The sequence below is a fragment of the Ostrinia furnacalis genome, unplaced genomic scaffold, assembly GCF_004193835.3.
Source record: "Ostrinia furnacalis isolate ACB-3 unplaced genomic scaffold, ASM419383v2 OfSCF2157, whole genome shotgun sequence".
NCBI classification, from domain to species: Eukaryota; Metazoa; Arthropoda; class Insecta; order Lepidoptera; family Crambidae; genus Ostrinia; species Ostrinia furnacalis.
The window spans coordinates 240,295-252,028 of record NW_021132396.1 but is presented as its reverse complement, the minus strand read 5'-3'; the positions used below and the strand labels follow the sequence as shown (position 1 = coordinate 252,028).

Here is an 11,734-nt window from a genome sequence, read left to right as displayed (position 1 = left end):
CACTACTCCAACAAATGGAGGTACATATAAAAAGCTTCGCGTTTTATTTCGAGCTACCTGCCTTTACTTTTAAAAGTATTCGAAAAGAAATTCAAATCGCATCGAGCGCGCGCTTCGATGGAATTCGTTCAGAATCTTTCCATTCCAAATTATTATTAACTGCTCGCCGCGCAACAGTATTTATTATTTAAAATGTAATGTAATTAAATTATGTGTTAAGAAGTTAATATATTTATTTGAATAATATCTGCTGTTTGATAAAATAATAAGTCACAGTTTATTTTTAGTAGCAAGTCAGGCGTGTAGACCCATGTTATCTGTAGCTTCATGGTGTAGACCGCCACCAGTTTCCGAACGCAGCCAAGATACGTCAAAACAATGTGACATAACCACCACGAGCAAAGTGTGTAACTTCGCGATGTGTTTATCAATTTTACAATTTTCCTTGAAGTTTTGAATACAGTAGTGTCTTGAATTTAATTTATTATATTAATCGCCATCATGTCTTACACACTAATGCGCTATTTGAGGCGTACAGCGCTAGTATCACCGCAAATTCGCTTGGAACATACCTTGACAAACCTAACCCAAGAAGATTTCGTATTTCGGCCTCCCCTAGCTCAGTGGAGCAAAGTTATAAGGCAAGCAGAGAAGATAGTGGGATACCCAACCTCTTTTATGAACCTGCGATGGTTGTTGAGCGACGAATTCGCCAATTTAGCGATGCACTTACGGAAAGTTGTGAGTTATGTTTTGGTTCATTATTCTTGATTTTAGTCTTTAATGTTCTTTAGGAAGCGTTTTTGATCTCATTTCCAATTTCCTGAAGCTTGTTTTATTGTTATTTTGTTCATATTCGTGATGCAAACGTGTTATGTAACATTCCATGTGATAATTGACCACTGACCATGCAAAGGTTATTTCCTGATTCAACAAAAAATATTTACGTCATAGCAAAAGTCGATGTTGCAACTTTGATTAGTTCTTGTACGAAAACTAACATCCACTTGTTGAGTGTTAAATACATATTTTTAATAACTAAGAATAGCCTTTGAGTTAGACATTCACTTGTTTTGCTAAATCATTCCACAATTTATACACCGGATAAGTACCTACTTAAGATTTTATGTATTTAAAAAGTTACAAATTTTATACACTGTTTTTAATTAATAAATAAGAAAAGAACGGGTTCATCCAGTGTCTAAGTAGCTCAGTTGGAAGAGCAGCCAGTGGAAGGTCGTGGGTTCAATTCCCTTCTACGCAGTTCGATTTTTTCAAGTTATTTATTAGAATATTTTTTGTGTTACAAGTATGTTCGCTAGTAACCTTGATGTACTCGTTGTGACCTTACAAATATTTCATTTTGTATTGTACTTGAAATTAATATTCTTATGAATTTTAATTTCAAACTAGTCATTTGTACTGTCATGTAAACACAATGCATTATTCAAATACTTTTGAATGATGAATTGAGTGGACAAAATGACTTTGCAACTAACTCATTTTCCTCATAAAAATTAAATCATACTTGTTTCTAGGTGGACACCGACCATCCAATCATAAAGACAGCAAAGACGGTCCTATACAATGAGCACAACAACCTCCAACCGTGGGGGCTCGTCATCCTGCTGCTATCCAAAGCAGTCAACCCTGGCTACTCAACGTTAAAACAGGACTCCATCTCAGAGAACCAAAGAATACTGGCCGAACTGACCGAAATGATACGCACAGGCCACTACATTCATCGAGGCCTTCTAAACGTACCCATTGAAGACAGAGACAAGAATATCGACACAACTATGTTCGCTAATAAAATAGCAATACTAATTGGTGACTATTTGCTTGTCACTGCCAATGGGATGTTGGCCAGACTAAAAAATCAAGACCTCTCGTATTTAATATCAACAGCATTACGGGACATAAGTGAAGGGGAGTTCTTCGGCGATAGAGATTCTCAAAATATGCCACTACCTGGCAAGCCTATAAGGAGTGAAGTGGATGATTTCCAAATATGTAGTGATACTTTGCCGTTAGATGTTACAAGAACTCTCGGCTCTCCAATAAGAGAGTGGACGTTACGGACTATGTACAACGGAGGGTCACTCTTCGGCCGAGGGTGTCAAGGTACTGTGTTACTGGCCGGCCAGACCTTGGAAGAGCAAGAAAAAGCTTATCTTTTCGGCTCTCATTTGTGTTTAGCGTGGCAAGCGGCCAGTGAATTGCAAAAGCTGACATCAGAAAGCAATAAATCATATTCCTTAGTAAGTGCACCAGTCTTGTTCGCTCTAAATGATAACCCCAATTTGTACGATACAATAGCAAAAGGTAAACAAAATATAACTAGCATAGATTTAGAAAAATTAAAATTTGATATTTTTAAAACTGATGCAGTTGAACGGACTAAATTGCTGTATCTAAAGAACTCAAATAAAGCTGCCAGTTACATAGAAATGTTCGGTGACAGTGAAGTTATTGATACAATAAAGAGGTTAATAAAGACGTTGTAGTAGAAATTATAATAAGCAGTACACTTAGATACTTTTAAGTTATTTGTAAATCCATTTTTGTTCGTCAGTTGTGAAGGACTTCATTAATTTTATAAATAAACTGGCTTTTTATAACAATTTAAAAACTCGAAAATTCAGGTTCCTATATTTCATTTTACAGTATTATTAATTTGCATCCTATATTATTTTAGTTATGTTAGAAATATATTGTTGAGTACCCACTACAAGTAGGGTTTCTAACTATCTAGCCTGGTAATTGTCCACTCTGGCCTGGTAATAATTAATTAATAATGGCATAAGGTACAAACATTACATGACCTCTGTTAAATGGTGATAAATACTGTTGTAAACAATAATTCGCGAAATAAGCGTTAGTACAAGACAGTAACAGCTCTAACGTGATCTAACGTTTTATGTAAATCGGCGATAGAATGATATTAGATTCCAAAAAAAATAAACGCGCGAATATTCGCCTAATACAGATTCACAAATCGTCGAAGGTATGGATGGATACTACGACTACAAGTTTTTAGTGCCTGCCTTAAGACTGCCCTAAGCTAAAAAGTCGCTCCATTTTAAAGCACTGTAAGTCGAATGCCCTTCCTTAGTTATGATTGTCTTTATGTGTCTTATGTATTTTATATGTGTTAAATAGAGCATTTATTCGTATTCGAATTGTTACAGACGGTAGGTACCTAGAAGGTACCAGTGAAAATGATTAGATACCTCTGAAAGGAATCGTTTATTATTGTTTTTAGTAAATATACATTTTAACTATGTTATGTGATAATAAGAATAAAGTTTTTAATTGTTTATTTAGGTATGGGACTTTTATTTTTTGTTAATTGATGAGTATTCATTAATATACTGTTATCTTAGGCATCAAAATGTATTTTAAACTAAGAAAGTAAAAGTTCTCTGAAAGTTGCATGTTAATGATATTATCATCTAAAAATTAATTAAATTAAATCGTGGTTAAGTAGGAATTTTAAATGCTCCCAATTCTAGACCCAAAGCATACATTTTAAAGTGCATTTTTCCATCACACATGATTGTGTCGTTGCGAAATTATTTTAAATTTAATTAATTTATATCATCAATGAACGCTGATACGCATCGACCCAATTTCTGAACGCGTTGACATTTTGACAGCTGCACCCGCGTTCATTTCCCGCGCGGAAATGCGCGCCATATTTTGTCCCATCACGGAGGTCGAATCTACAAGCAGGTATTTTAATATTGCTTTTATTTAAAGTGAGGAAATTCATTCGAGATGACCACACTCAACGGCAGCAAGTTAATTTAAAGTTACTTATAACGAAAACGAAGTTTTGGTGGGAACCTCTTTAAATCGAACGATTAAAGATGATGTGCTGTACAACAACAAATAAGAAAACAAAACTTTCATAAATACCTCCCTTTATTACTTCTCCATGTACTGCAAAGCCTCTGCGTGTATTGTCGTAGCCATCTTCTGCAGCGCTTGTCTCGCGTCGTCCACTGGAAACCTGTCGCTGTACCTCAATATGGCTTCCAACTCTTCGTCCAAGAACAGCGACAAATACTCGATAGCCCTCGTCCCTCGAACGGCGTAATACAGCTGTTTATAGTCCATCGGTTTGCCCTCCAATTTGTGTTCCAGAAGATACCCGTAAACTGTTGGATACTCCCACATAGCCAGCATAACTGGAGCCCCAACCAAGGAGTACGAATACGGGTGCGTGAAGAAGTCTTTTACATCAAGATATAACTGCCAGATCAGGGCTAAATGGCCTCCAAGGATGTATGCATCTCTTTCCATCTGCTCTCCACGGTTGGCCAGTTTCATAGCTCCTTGGCAGCCTTTTCCGAGTATGCTTCCAGAGGCCAGCATAGTTCGCAGCTTCCACTCATCTTTGCCCTGGCCTAAGAAATCGTTGGATCCAAGTTTCTTTAGGTTATCTTCTGTCTCCCAGTCGTAGCGGCCGGAGTCATTATTATTACCTGAAATGTAATTTTGACACTAAGGTCATGCAGCTACAGCCTTTGGCCTTCTATTGAAACAGATGGGGTCACGTCATCAATAGTAGCGATCTTTAGCAATGAAGAAACAAAGAGGATTATAAAGAAATCGTTGGAAATTCATTTTAAGATGAAAAAACATTTTACCTTTAGGCATCGTTGGAAGAGGGTTATTCAACGGATCGTGTTCTCCAAAAAAGTCTCCTTCAACGAGGTCCCGAAGGCCAGTAGAGATCAGTTCTGTCACCGCATTATTTCGAAGTCCTCCAAGATTTTGTAAGCATGTTGCTAGAAGATAATCTCCTGTAAAAGTTATAAATTGCCAATAAGAATTCAAAAATCACGCTTATTAAATTTTTTTTAGTTTTAATAATTTGTTTCTGTACAAATTACTAATAGACCCGTTAGCCCCTCGTACTAAGCTAAATATGCTTGTGTCAGTGGGCTCACCACAATAGTCGAGCGCCAGCGAACTCCGCTGTTCTTCGGATAACGAGTCGGCCAGTCCGACCCCTTCACCGTTCTAAGCTGATTATTCCCGTCACAAGGTTACATACCAGTTAAAAGCACAATCTTGTTCCCATAAAGAAGGTCGTTGTACTTGTCCCCGTGTTTCTGCTTGTCCTGCAGGTTGACCATGGTCTTATGGATCATGTGGCCTGTCCGCTTCATCTCCACGATCTCCGCCACCGCCCTCTGAGAGTGCAGCACTCCGGAGTCGTACTGATCCCGAGTGAAGTCCTAAAAGTTTGAAGATATTTAATTATTTACCCACTGAAGTCTCGCCCGAATCAAAAATTTAGTTACTGAGAGAGCAGCTGACGTCAAATGTATGGGCTTATCACGTAAAATCGATAAACGTTTATCATGGCGTGCATCCTATAGGCCTACAGGTCATGAATACAATAATTATGGCAATTGGAATAGGATATCTTTTTTCTTGTAACTGAGTCTGCATCTGACCTCTTTAAATAATGCTTTGATGGTCAATGATGATGAGAATATAAGACAGAGCATGCTTGCTTACATCGCTTACGAAGTATTAGGTGGAGTAGGTAGGTATACCTATTAGTAATTTGCGTTAGGGTCCTGATAAAAATACGCAAATATCACATTGTTGTTGTATTGTAGTAAGTATACTACAGTGTTACCTGAGGATTGAAGCTCGCAGCTTTTGACACGAGTAGCACGATCAGCCCTACCGACTGAAGATTGCTTTTGGAACCGATGAGGAGGTTCTTCGCCGATTTCAGTAGAGGGTGATTTGTGCCCACCTATAAAAAGTTATTAAACTTCCTTAAGCAAGATTAAAGTATTAAGAATTCAAGAGCATTCATCATCATCATACGTCAGTAAATAGGTACTAGCAGACTAATACTTGAAGCGCCAATGAGCAAACTCTTTCATCCAGCCATATATGGCACTAAGCTGCCAGGCCTGCCAGCTTATCATCTTGGGTTCATCAGTTCATTGAGCAAGATTCTATACTTAGACTTAGCAAGCAACTCGTGGTCTCCATCCACTACGCCCGCCTTTTTCATCGTGATTCGCCGCGCTGTGGTCTACTCTCCACAACGCGACGCCGGGACGTTTTTAACAAAAACTGACATAGCTTACTTAATCTACTAGTTTTGAGTTAAATAACAAACTCACAAGCTTCCTCAAATGTATGGCAGTGTTAGCGATCTCATCGTTGAACAGCCACCGGAGGTTGAGGAAGGAGGTGGGGTAGCCCACGATCTGCTCGGCCTCGGAGACCACGTCGCGCCAGTCCTGCTCCAGCCGGCTTATGCCGAGGCTCCAGTCGGAGTAGTGGCGGCATCTGAACACGTTATCACTTGAAGTTGAAACAAAATTGGCGCTGTGAAACCATGGGAAGACCACTTCGTTTCAGCCAAATGACGTCCACTGCTGGACAAAGGCCTCCCCCAAGGTTTTCCACAATGAACTGTCCTGCGCTGCCCGCATCCAGGCTCTTCCCGCGACCTTTACCAGATCGTCGGTCCACCTAGTAGGAGGCTTGTCCACGCTACGTCTTCCAGCCCGTGGTCGCTACTCGAGAACTTTCCTGCCCCAACGGCCATCGTCTCTACGAGCTAATATGTGCCCCGCCCACTGCCACTTTATTTTAGCAATTATGTAAGCTATGTCGGTTACTTTGGTTCTCCTGCGGATCTCCTCATTTCTGATTCGATCACGCAGGGAAACTCCGAGCATAGCCCGCTCTATCGCCCTTTGGGTGACAACTTGTCTGAGACAAATCCCCAGACGTTATTAGGTTCGAATCCCAGGAGCTAAATATTTTCTCGGACTTGTCTCAGGCTCAGAGGTTATGGGTTCGAATCCGAATCTGTCTCGAATTCCGGAGGCCAATTTTTTTCTCGGTTCGTAGGTCTTGTTCCAAGTCCGCCTGGCTAGCTTAGTTACCACTATTTTACTTAAATGTCTGTTGCCATTTACAACAATCTTAACAGCATTGTTCGGTTTCGTCGGTTGAGTTGAGAGGTAAGTAATCTAATAATCTTGAGGTAATAGGTATCGGGTGAAGATGGCTACACATTTAGGTACATGAATAATTTTGTATTTTTAGGACCTAGGTATTTTAAGTAGATTTAAGTAACAGGTCCTTAACAATAGCTCTACCTTATAAATTTAGGCCTTACAGTGCATACCTTACCTTTCTTGTCTCTTAGCACTCGGTGACGCTTGATCCTGAACAACCAGTCGATTTATAACATGTGGACTATTGCTTAACTTTCTGACCCCACTTGTGGGAAACAAGAAACAATTTCGGGCAAGATGGGTGGGTTTAAAACAATGAGAATTTAGAACTTTCATTGCGGTCATTATTACAATTTAAATAAAATTTTAAACTCACTATTGTGACAGTGGCACTGTCATTCTTCTGACGATAGATCAGAGAAAAATGTTCACCTTTTGTCACCATTTGTCAAATATATGGCACAAAAAAAATTTATAAAAACTTCAAAACGACTCGTTGATTTAACCCTAAAATGCACGCAAACCTTTTTTACAAGATTACCGCGTGCTCTACCATAGTAGAAAAAAATTGGTCCGGTCAGTGTCTTGGTTTTTACTTTTTTTAAATTAACTAGCGATCCGCGCTGACTGCACTAGCAGAGCGTAATAGGTAACTAGATACCTACTTATAGTTTGAATTTTACACTACCTTAATATTATTCATTCCTTCCTATCCTTTTTTCCGACATCTTCAACCAATTTTCAATTTACAAAAAACCCTAACCAATTAACAAAACACCTTCCGCATGAACTCTGTCCAGCTCTACTTGAAACTTGAGAACAACATGAAAATCCAATGAGTAATTTTCTTCGTGTTTGTTTTTAGACTGCTAACGATAAAAATCCAACTAAACCTTGTATGTATTTAGACTGCTAACGATAAAAATCCAACTAAACCTTGGACCCTCCACGCGCATGATGGACTGCCGACCTCCAGCTACTCTAGCCCGCTAAATTAGGATCCAGTCATCGCTGCGGTGCGCAGGAGTTACGATAATCTGCGCGTGTACGTCATAATAATGGCCGCTGCGGAATTAAAAACGTGGGCTAGCACTCGAGTGACAATAGTTTTAGTGAGCCGGAGTATAAATTAGGACCATTAGTGGTGATTTAATAAATAAATAAATAATAAATGGGTATTTCTCATCGCCACGGTTCTCATCGTCACCTTCGTGGCGAATTTTATTTCTAACTTATTTCAACATTTTGTAAACAAAAATTGTAGCGCTTGATGTGAAGATTGTATTCTCAGTAAATCAGTCAAATAGTGAGTCTCGTTTGGAAGCTTTAACGTTTTGAATTTTTTGATGCCACGAAAGTGATTCTGTACTTCACAGCAATAATTTTTTCAAACTTTATTACTGTAAATGACTCTTAAGTGTTTATAAAACATAATATTATGTTTTATTTTCATCGATAAATAGCAATAACATAATATAAATAGTAGGGTGGTCCTTATTCCTACGAAAAAAATTTTTTCTTATATTTTGCGGGGCACCACGTAATTTGAATATATACCATATGAAAGTCTTTCAATTTTTTTTTTAATTTTTTAAAAGACATTTAGGGGTCGCTACCAAGTTTTGAATTTTAAGTAAAAACACAAAATCTGTATTTGTTACATTCATTTATTTTTATAGCCGAAAAATAAAAATATTACAAAATTATTGTTGTTGCTATGAACTAAGATATTATGTACAATGTACATATTTGAATCAATTATTTTTAAGATATAAGAGTTGACTTGTTAGTATCTCGACGCGTCGGTACCATGGTCGGTACAGAAGAGGGGTTGAGGGGAGAAGGGGACAAGAAGCGATTGTCTATTCTATCTATGCGATGTTCATTTGCACGTAAAATGTGATATAAACACTTAAATAAAACATTTATGAAACCATGAGGCTGTATCTCCAGGTCACCTAGATACATTCAATAGCAGCTGTAATAGACATTTAGGTACATACATTTACCTATTTTAGTGATAAATAGGCATTTTGTATTAGTTTTTGTATAACGCCTGAACAAAAACAAAGGGTAATATTTTGGTGTGATACATAGATTTCGAATATAAAAAATATATAATTTAACTAATTAAGACATGACAAAAAAACTGAGGTATGTCTCGTTTCTGTCGGGCCTGGGTCACAGATGACCGTTCTTCTTTATCTTACAAACAGATACACAGTCACATATACAGACATACATATAGTCATACAGACAGACAGACAACAAAAATACGAGGCCCTTATTTTTTTAGTGATGTACTGAACTCTACTTACCACGTATAATTTATTAGTTATTAAAATATTGTAATAACATAAACACCAGTCACTATATTTTAAAATAAACCAAAGCAAGAAATCACTTTCGTGGCCTAAAATCACCTTCATGTATAAAGTACCACGAAGGTGATGCCACGAAGGTGACGAAAATTTTAGTTTTTTTATGAATTATCCTTAAATTTGAATTTAACGGTTCAAGTCGAATACTACACAAATAAGTCTAACATGTTAAGTGTTCAATGGCCTAAGTTTCAATTAAATTGTTTAAATTTTAGAGGTAGAAAATATTGTTCAAGCAAGGGACGGTATGTCTATGGATAAGGTAAGTGCCCCCTACTTCGGTATATTAAGGCTCTTACGACTTTAACATTTTATTTAAAAATAACCAAGCATGATATCAGTATGAAAGCTTTTGTATGCTAAACTTTGGTCTTTTGACAGTAAGTTAAATACATAATTTATAGTTATATAGTTAGAACTTTTTTTTATATTAATTGTTCTGCGGACCTCTTGTTTGGATCCTGTTTCGTGACAAAATTTTGCTCTGTTTCTAAGTTCGTGAACTCATGTCCCCTATTTCGGAATAAGGTTTTATGCATACAGTTAGGATATTTTAAGAATGATTAAGGGTTTAATAAATTTAAAAACGATAATAAAAATTTCGAATAAAATAATTATGTGAAATTGACGATATTACTTACCTAAAATATTCATAAGAAATAATGTGTCTAGTATAATATTTTGATTTGTTAATTCTAACAATATGTGAAAATATTTATATAACCATTAGAAATGTAGGGGGGGGAACTTACCCCCCCCCCCTGTTACCCATAAAATTGAGATTTGTTATTTCTAGCGATATGTGAAAATATTTATATTAACCATTAGAAATGTGGGGGCACTTACCCCCCCCCCCTTCTCCGCATAATCCCACCCCTGGAGCTGAGCTGTTTCAAGTGAGGGTAGCCCCCCCCCTAAAAATAACCCCAGATACGCCAATGACTCATAATAAAAAGTAAGTAATTAATTAATTTCTTAGGTAGGTAAGTATTAAAAACTAAAAAATATGTCGATTTCTTTCATGGTGTGTGTCATAAAAGTACCTAACACCGTACATTTATATATCACGAACTTGGAAAAAAGTAACAATAATACGGTTCCTTGTTTCGTGATACTGATTATTCCAAATTCCCCAAGTAAAATTCATGGATTATTGTCAAAATGTGTCAATTAACTATTATCTATCCCATATACAATACAAATAAACAAAGATGAATAAAACAAATCGAAATAAAACCAAAATTATGCTGGTGCTACTTATGCTAATTTATCTTAAAATTGGTCATATATGTGAACTTCAAACTCGTGTCATATAAATTCTAGTGAACGAAACATATACCGAATTTAGGTCATGAGAAACTTAAATAAATGCATTATTTGTTTCATAACTTACATTTAAATTATCATAAATAATTATTTAAAAACCAAGCATCAAAATGTTATCCATAATATCCTTGAATCGGTAGTGTCACGAAATAGGGGACACCCGAAAAATAATATGTACGCTATTTCGTGAGTCAATTAATCGCAATTTTAAAGGAATTCTACGTTTTCATATAACTTTTTTCTAAGCCAAATCAATTGTCAAGGAACACATGAAACCACTATTACTCAAAATAATTATAAGAAGATATTTTTTTGACTATTGTGTGGAAAGTATATTTAATTACGATGATTTTAGTATATGCTACACACAAATTGAATGAAAATTGTGAATGCAGTAACCAAATGTTTCATTGCAACCGAAGGTGTGACACGATGAGAACGCGAAAAATCACCCCGTTCTTTATCGTTTCATGTGATTTTTTCATATTATTTTCGCTTCTATTACGATAAAATTTATTTTGTATGTAGCTAAATAGATATTTTATCATCTGATTTCAAAGTTATTGTTCTAACTTATACCGTTTATGAACTATTATTGTGTGACCATCAAATTTGAGTGAAAATGAGAAGTACCCAAATAATCTTTATTCACAAATATCATTTCCTGTGATGTAATAAACCACAGCACTGCACTAGGCTCGCAGGCCTGTGTCGCAGTAGTTGTGTTGAGTGAGCATTACAGACTACATTTTTACATTAAATATACAGCTCCGATTCCTTATCAGGTCTATTATTGTGGTTTTTTAAAGACTATGAATCATAAATATTTCAACGTGATCATTAGTTATCCATAAGTTTATTATAACATGTCTTCATATGTATATTAAAAAACGATATTCTTGCAAATTAAAATCCTTAATTTATAAGCGCACCCTCATGGTGGACAGATTAACTCATAAAGGTTGTAAGGAGGACGCTGGATACAATCCGCTACCAATCTAGAAATCATTGGGGGAA

At 36.6% G+C, this 11,734-nt stretch overlaps 2 protein-coding genes across 2 annotated transcripts; one reads left to right on the top strand and one right to left on the bottom strand.

Moving 5' to 3' along the window:
- Nucleotides 1-363: 363 nt before the first annotated feature.
- Nucleotides 364-3,299, top strand: LOC114354762 (decaprenyl-diphosphate synthase subunit 2). Its single transcript, XM_028307311.1, has 2 exons — nucleotides 364-741; nucleotides 1,539-3,299. Exons 1-2 carry the CDS (start codon nucleotides 502-504, stop codon nucleotides 2,505-2,507), a joined length of 1,209 nt encoding a protein of 402 aa, XP_028163112.1. The 5' UTR covers nucleotides 364-501; the 3' UTR covers nucleotides 2,508-3,299.
- Nucleotides 3,300-3,926: 627 nt separating this feature from the next.
- Nucleotides 3,927-7,409, bottom strand: LOC114354740 (decaprenyl-diphosphate synthase subunit 2). The gene is made up of 6 exons (XM_028307283.1): nucleotides 7,387-7,409; nucleotides 6,162-6,369; nucleotides 5,660-5,782; nucleotides 5,066-5,249; nucleotides 4,656-4,811; nucleotides 3,927-4,490 (listed from the first exon to the last, which is right to left on the bottom strand). The coding sequence occupies exons 1-6, from the start codon at nucleotides 7,407-7,409 to the stop codon at nucleotides 3,931-3,933; spliced, it is 1,254 nt and encodes a 417-aa protein (XP_028163084.1). The 3' UTR covers nucleotides 3,927-3,930.
- Between the last annotated feature and the right edge of the window lie 4,325 nt (nucleotides 7,410-11,734).

Coding starts and splice junctions, on each gene's coding strand:
- LOC114354762 (XM_028307311.1), top strand. CDS start 502: ATGTCTTACACACTAATGCGCTATTTGAGGCGTACAGCGCTAGTATCA. Junction 742..1,538: donor CGATGCACTTACGGAAAGTT/GTGAGTTATGTT, acceptor ACTTGTTTCTAG/GTGGACACCGACCATCCAAT.
- LOC114354740 (XM_028307283.1), bottom strand. CDS start 7,409: ATGACAGTGCCACTGTCACAATA. Junction 6,370..7,386: donor ACAGTGCCACTGTCACAATA/GTGAGTTTAAAA, acceptor ATGGTTTCACAG/CGCCAATTTTGTTTCAACTT. Junction 5,783..6,161: donor CCATACATTTGAGGAAGCTT/GTGAGTTTGTTA, acceptor AACTTTTTATAG/GTGGGCACAAATCACCCTCT.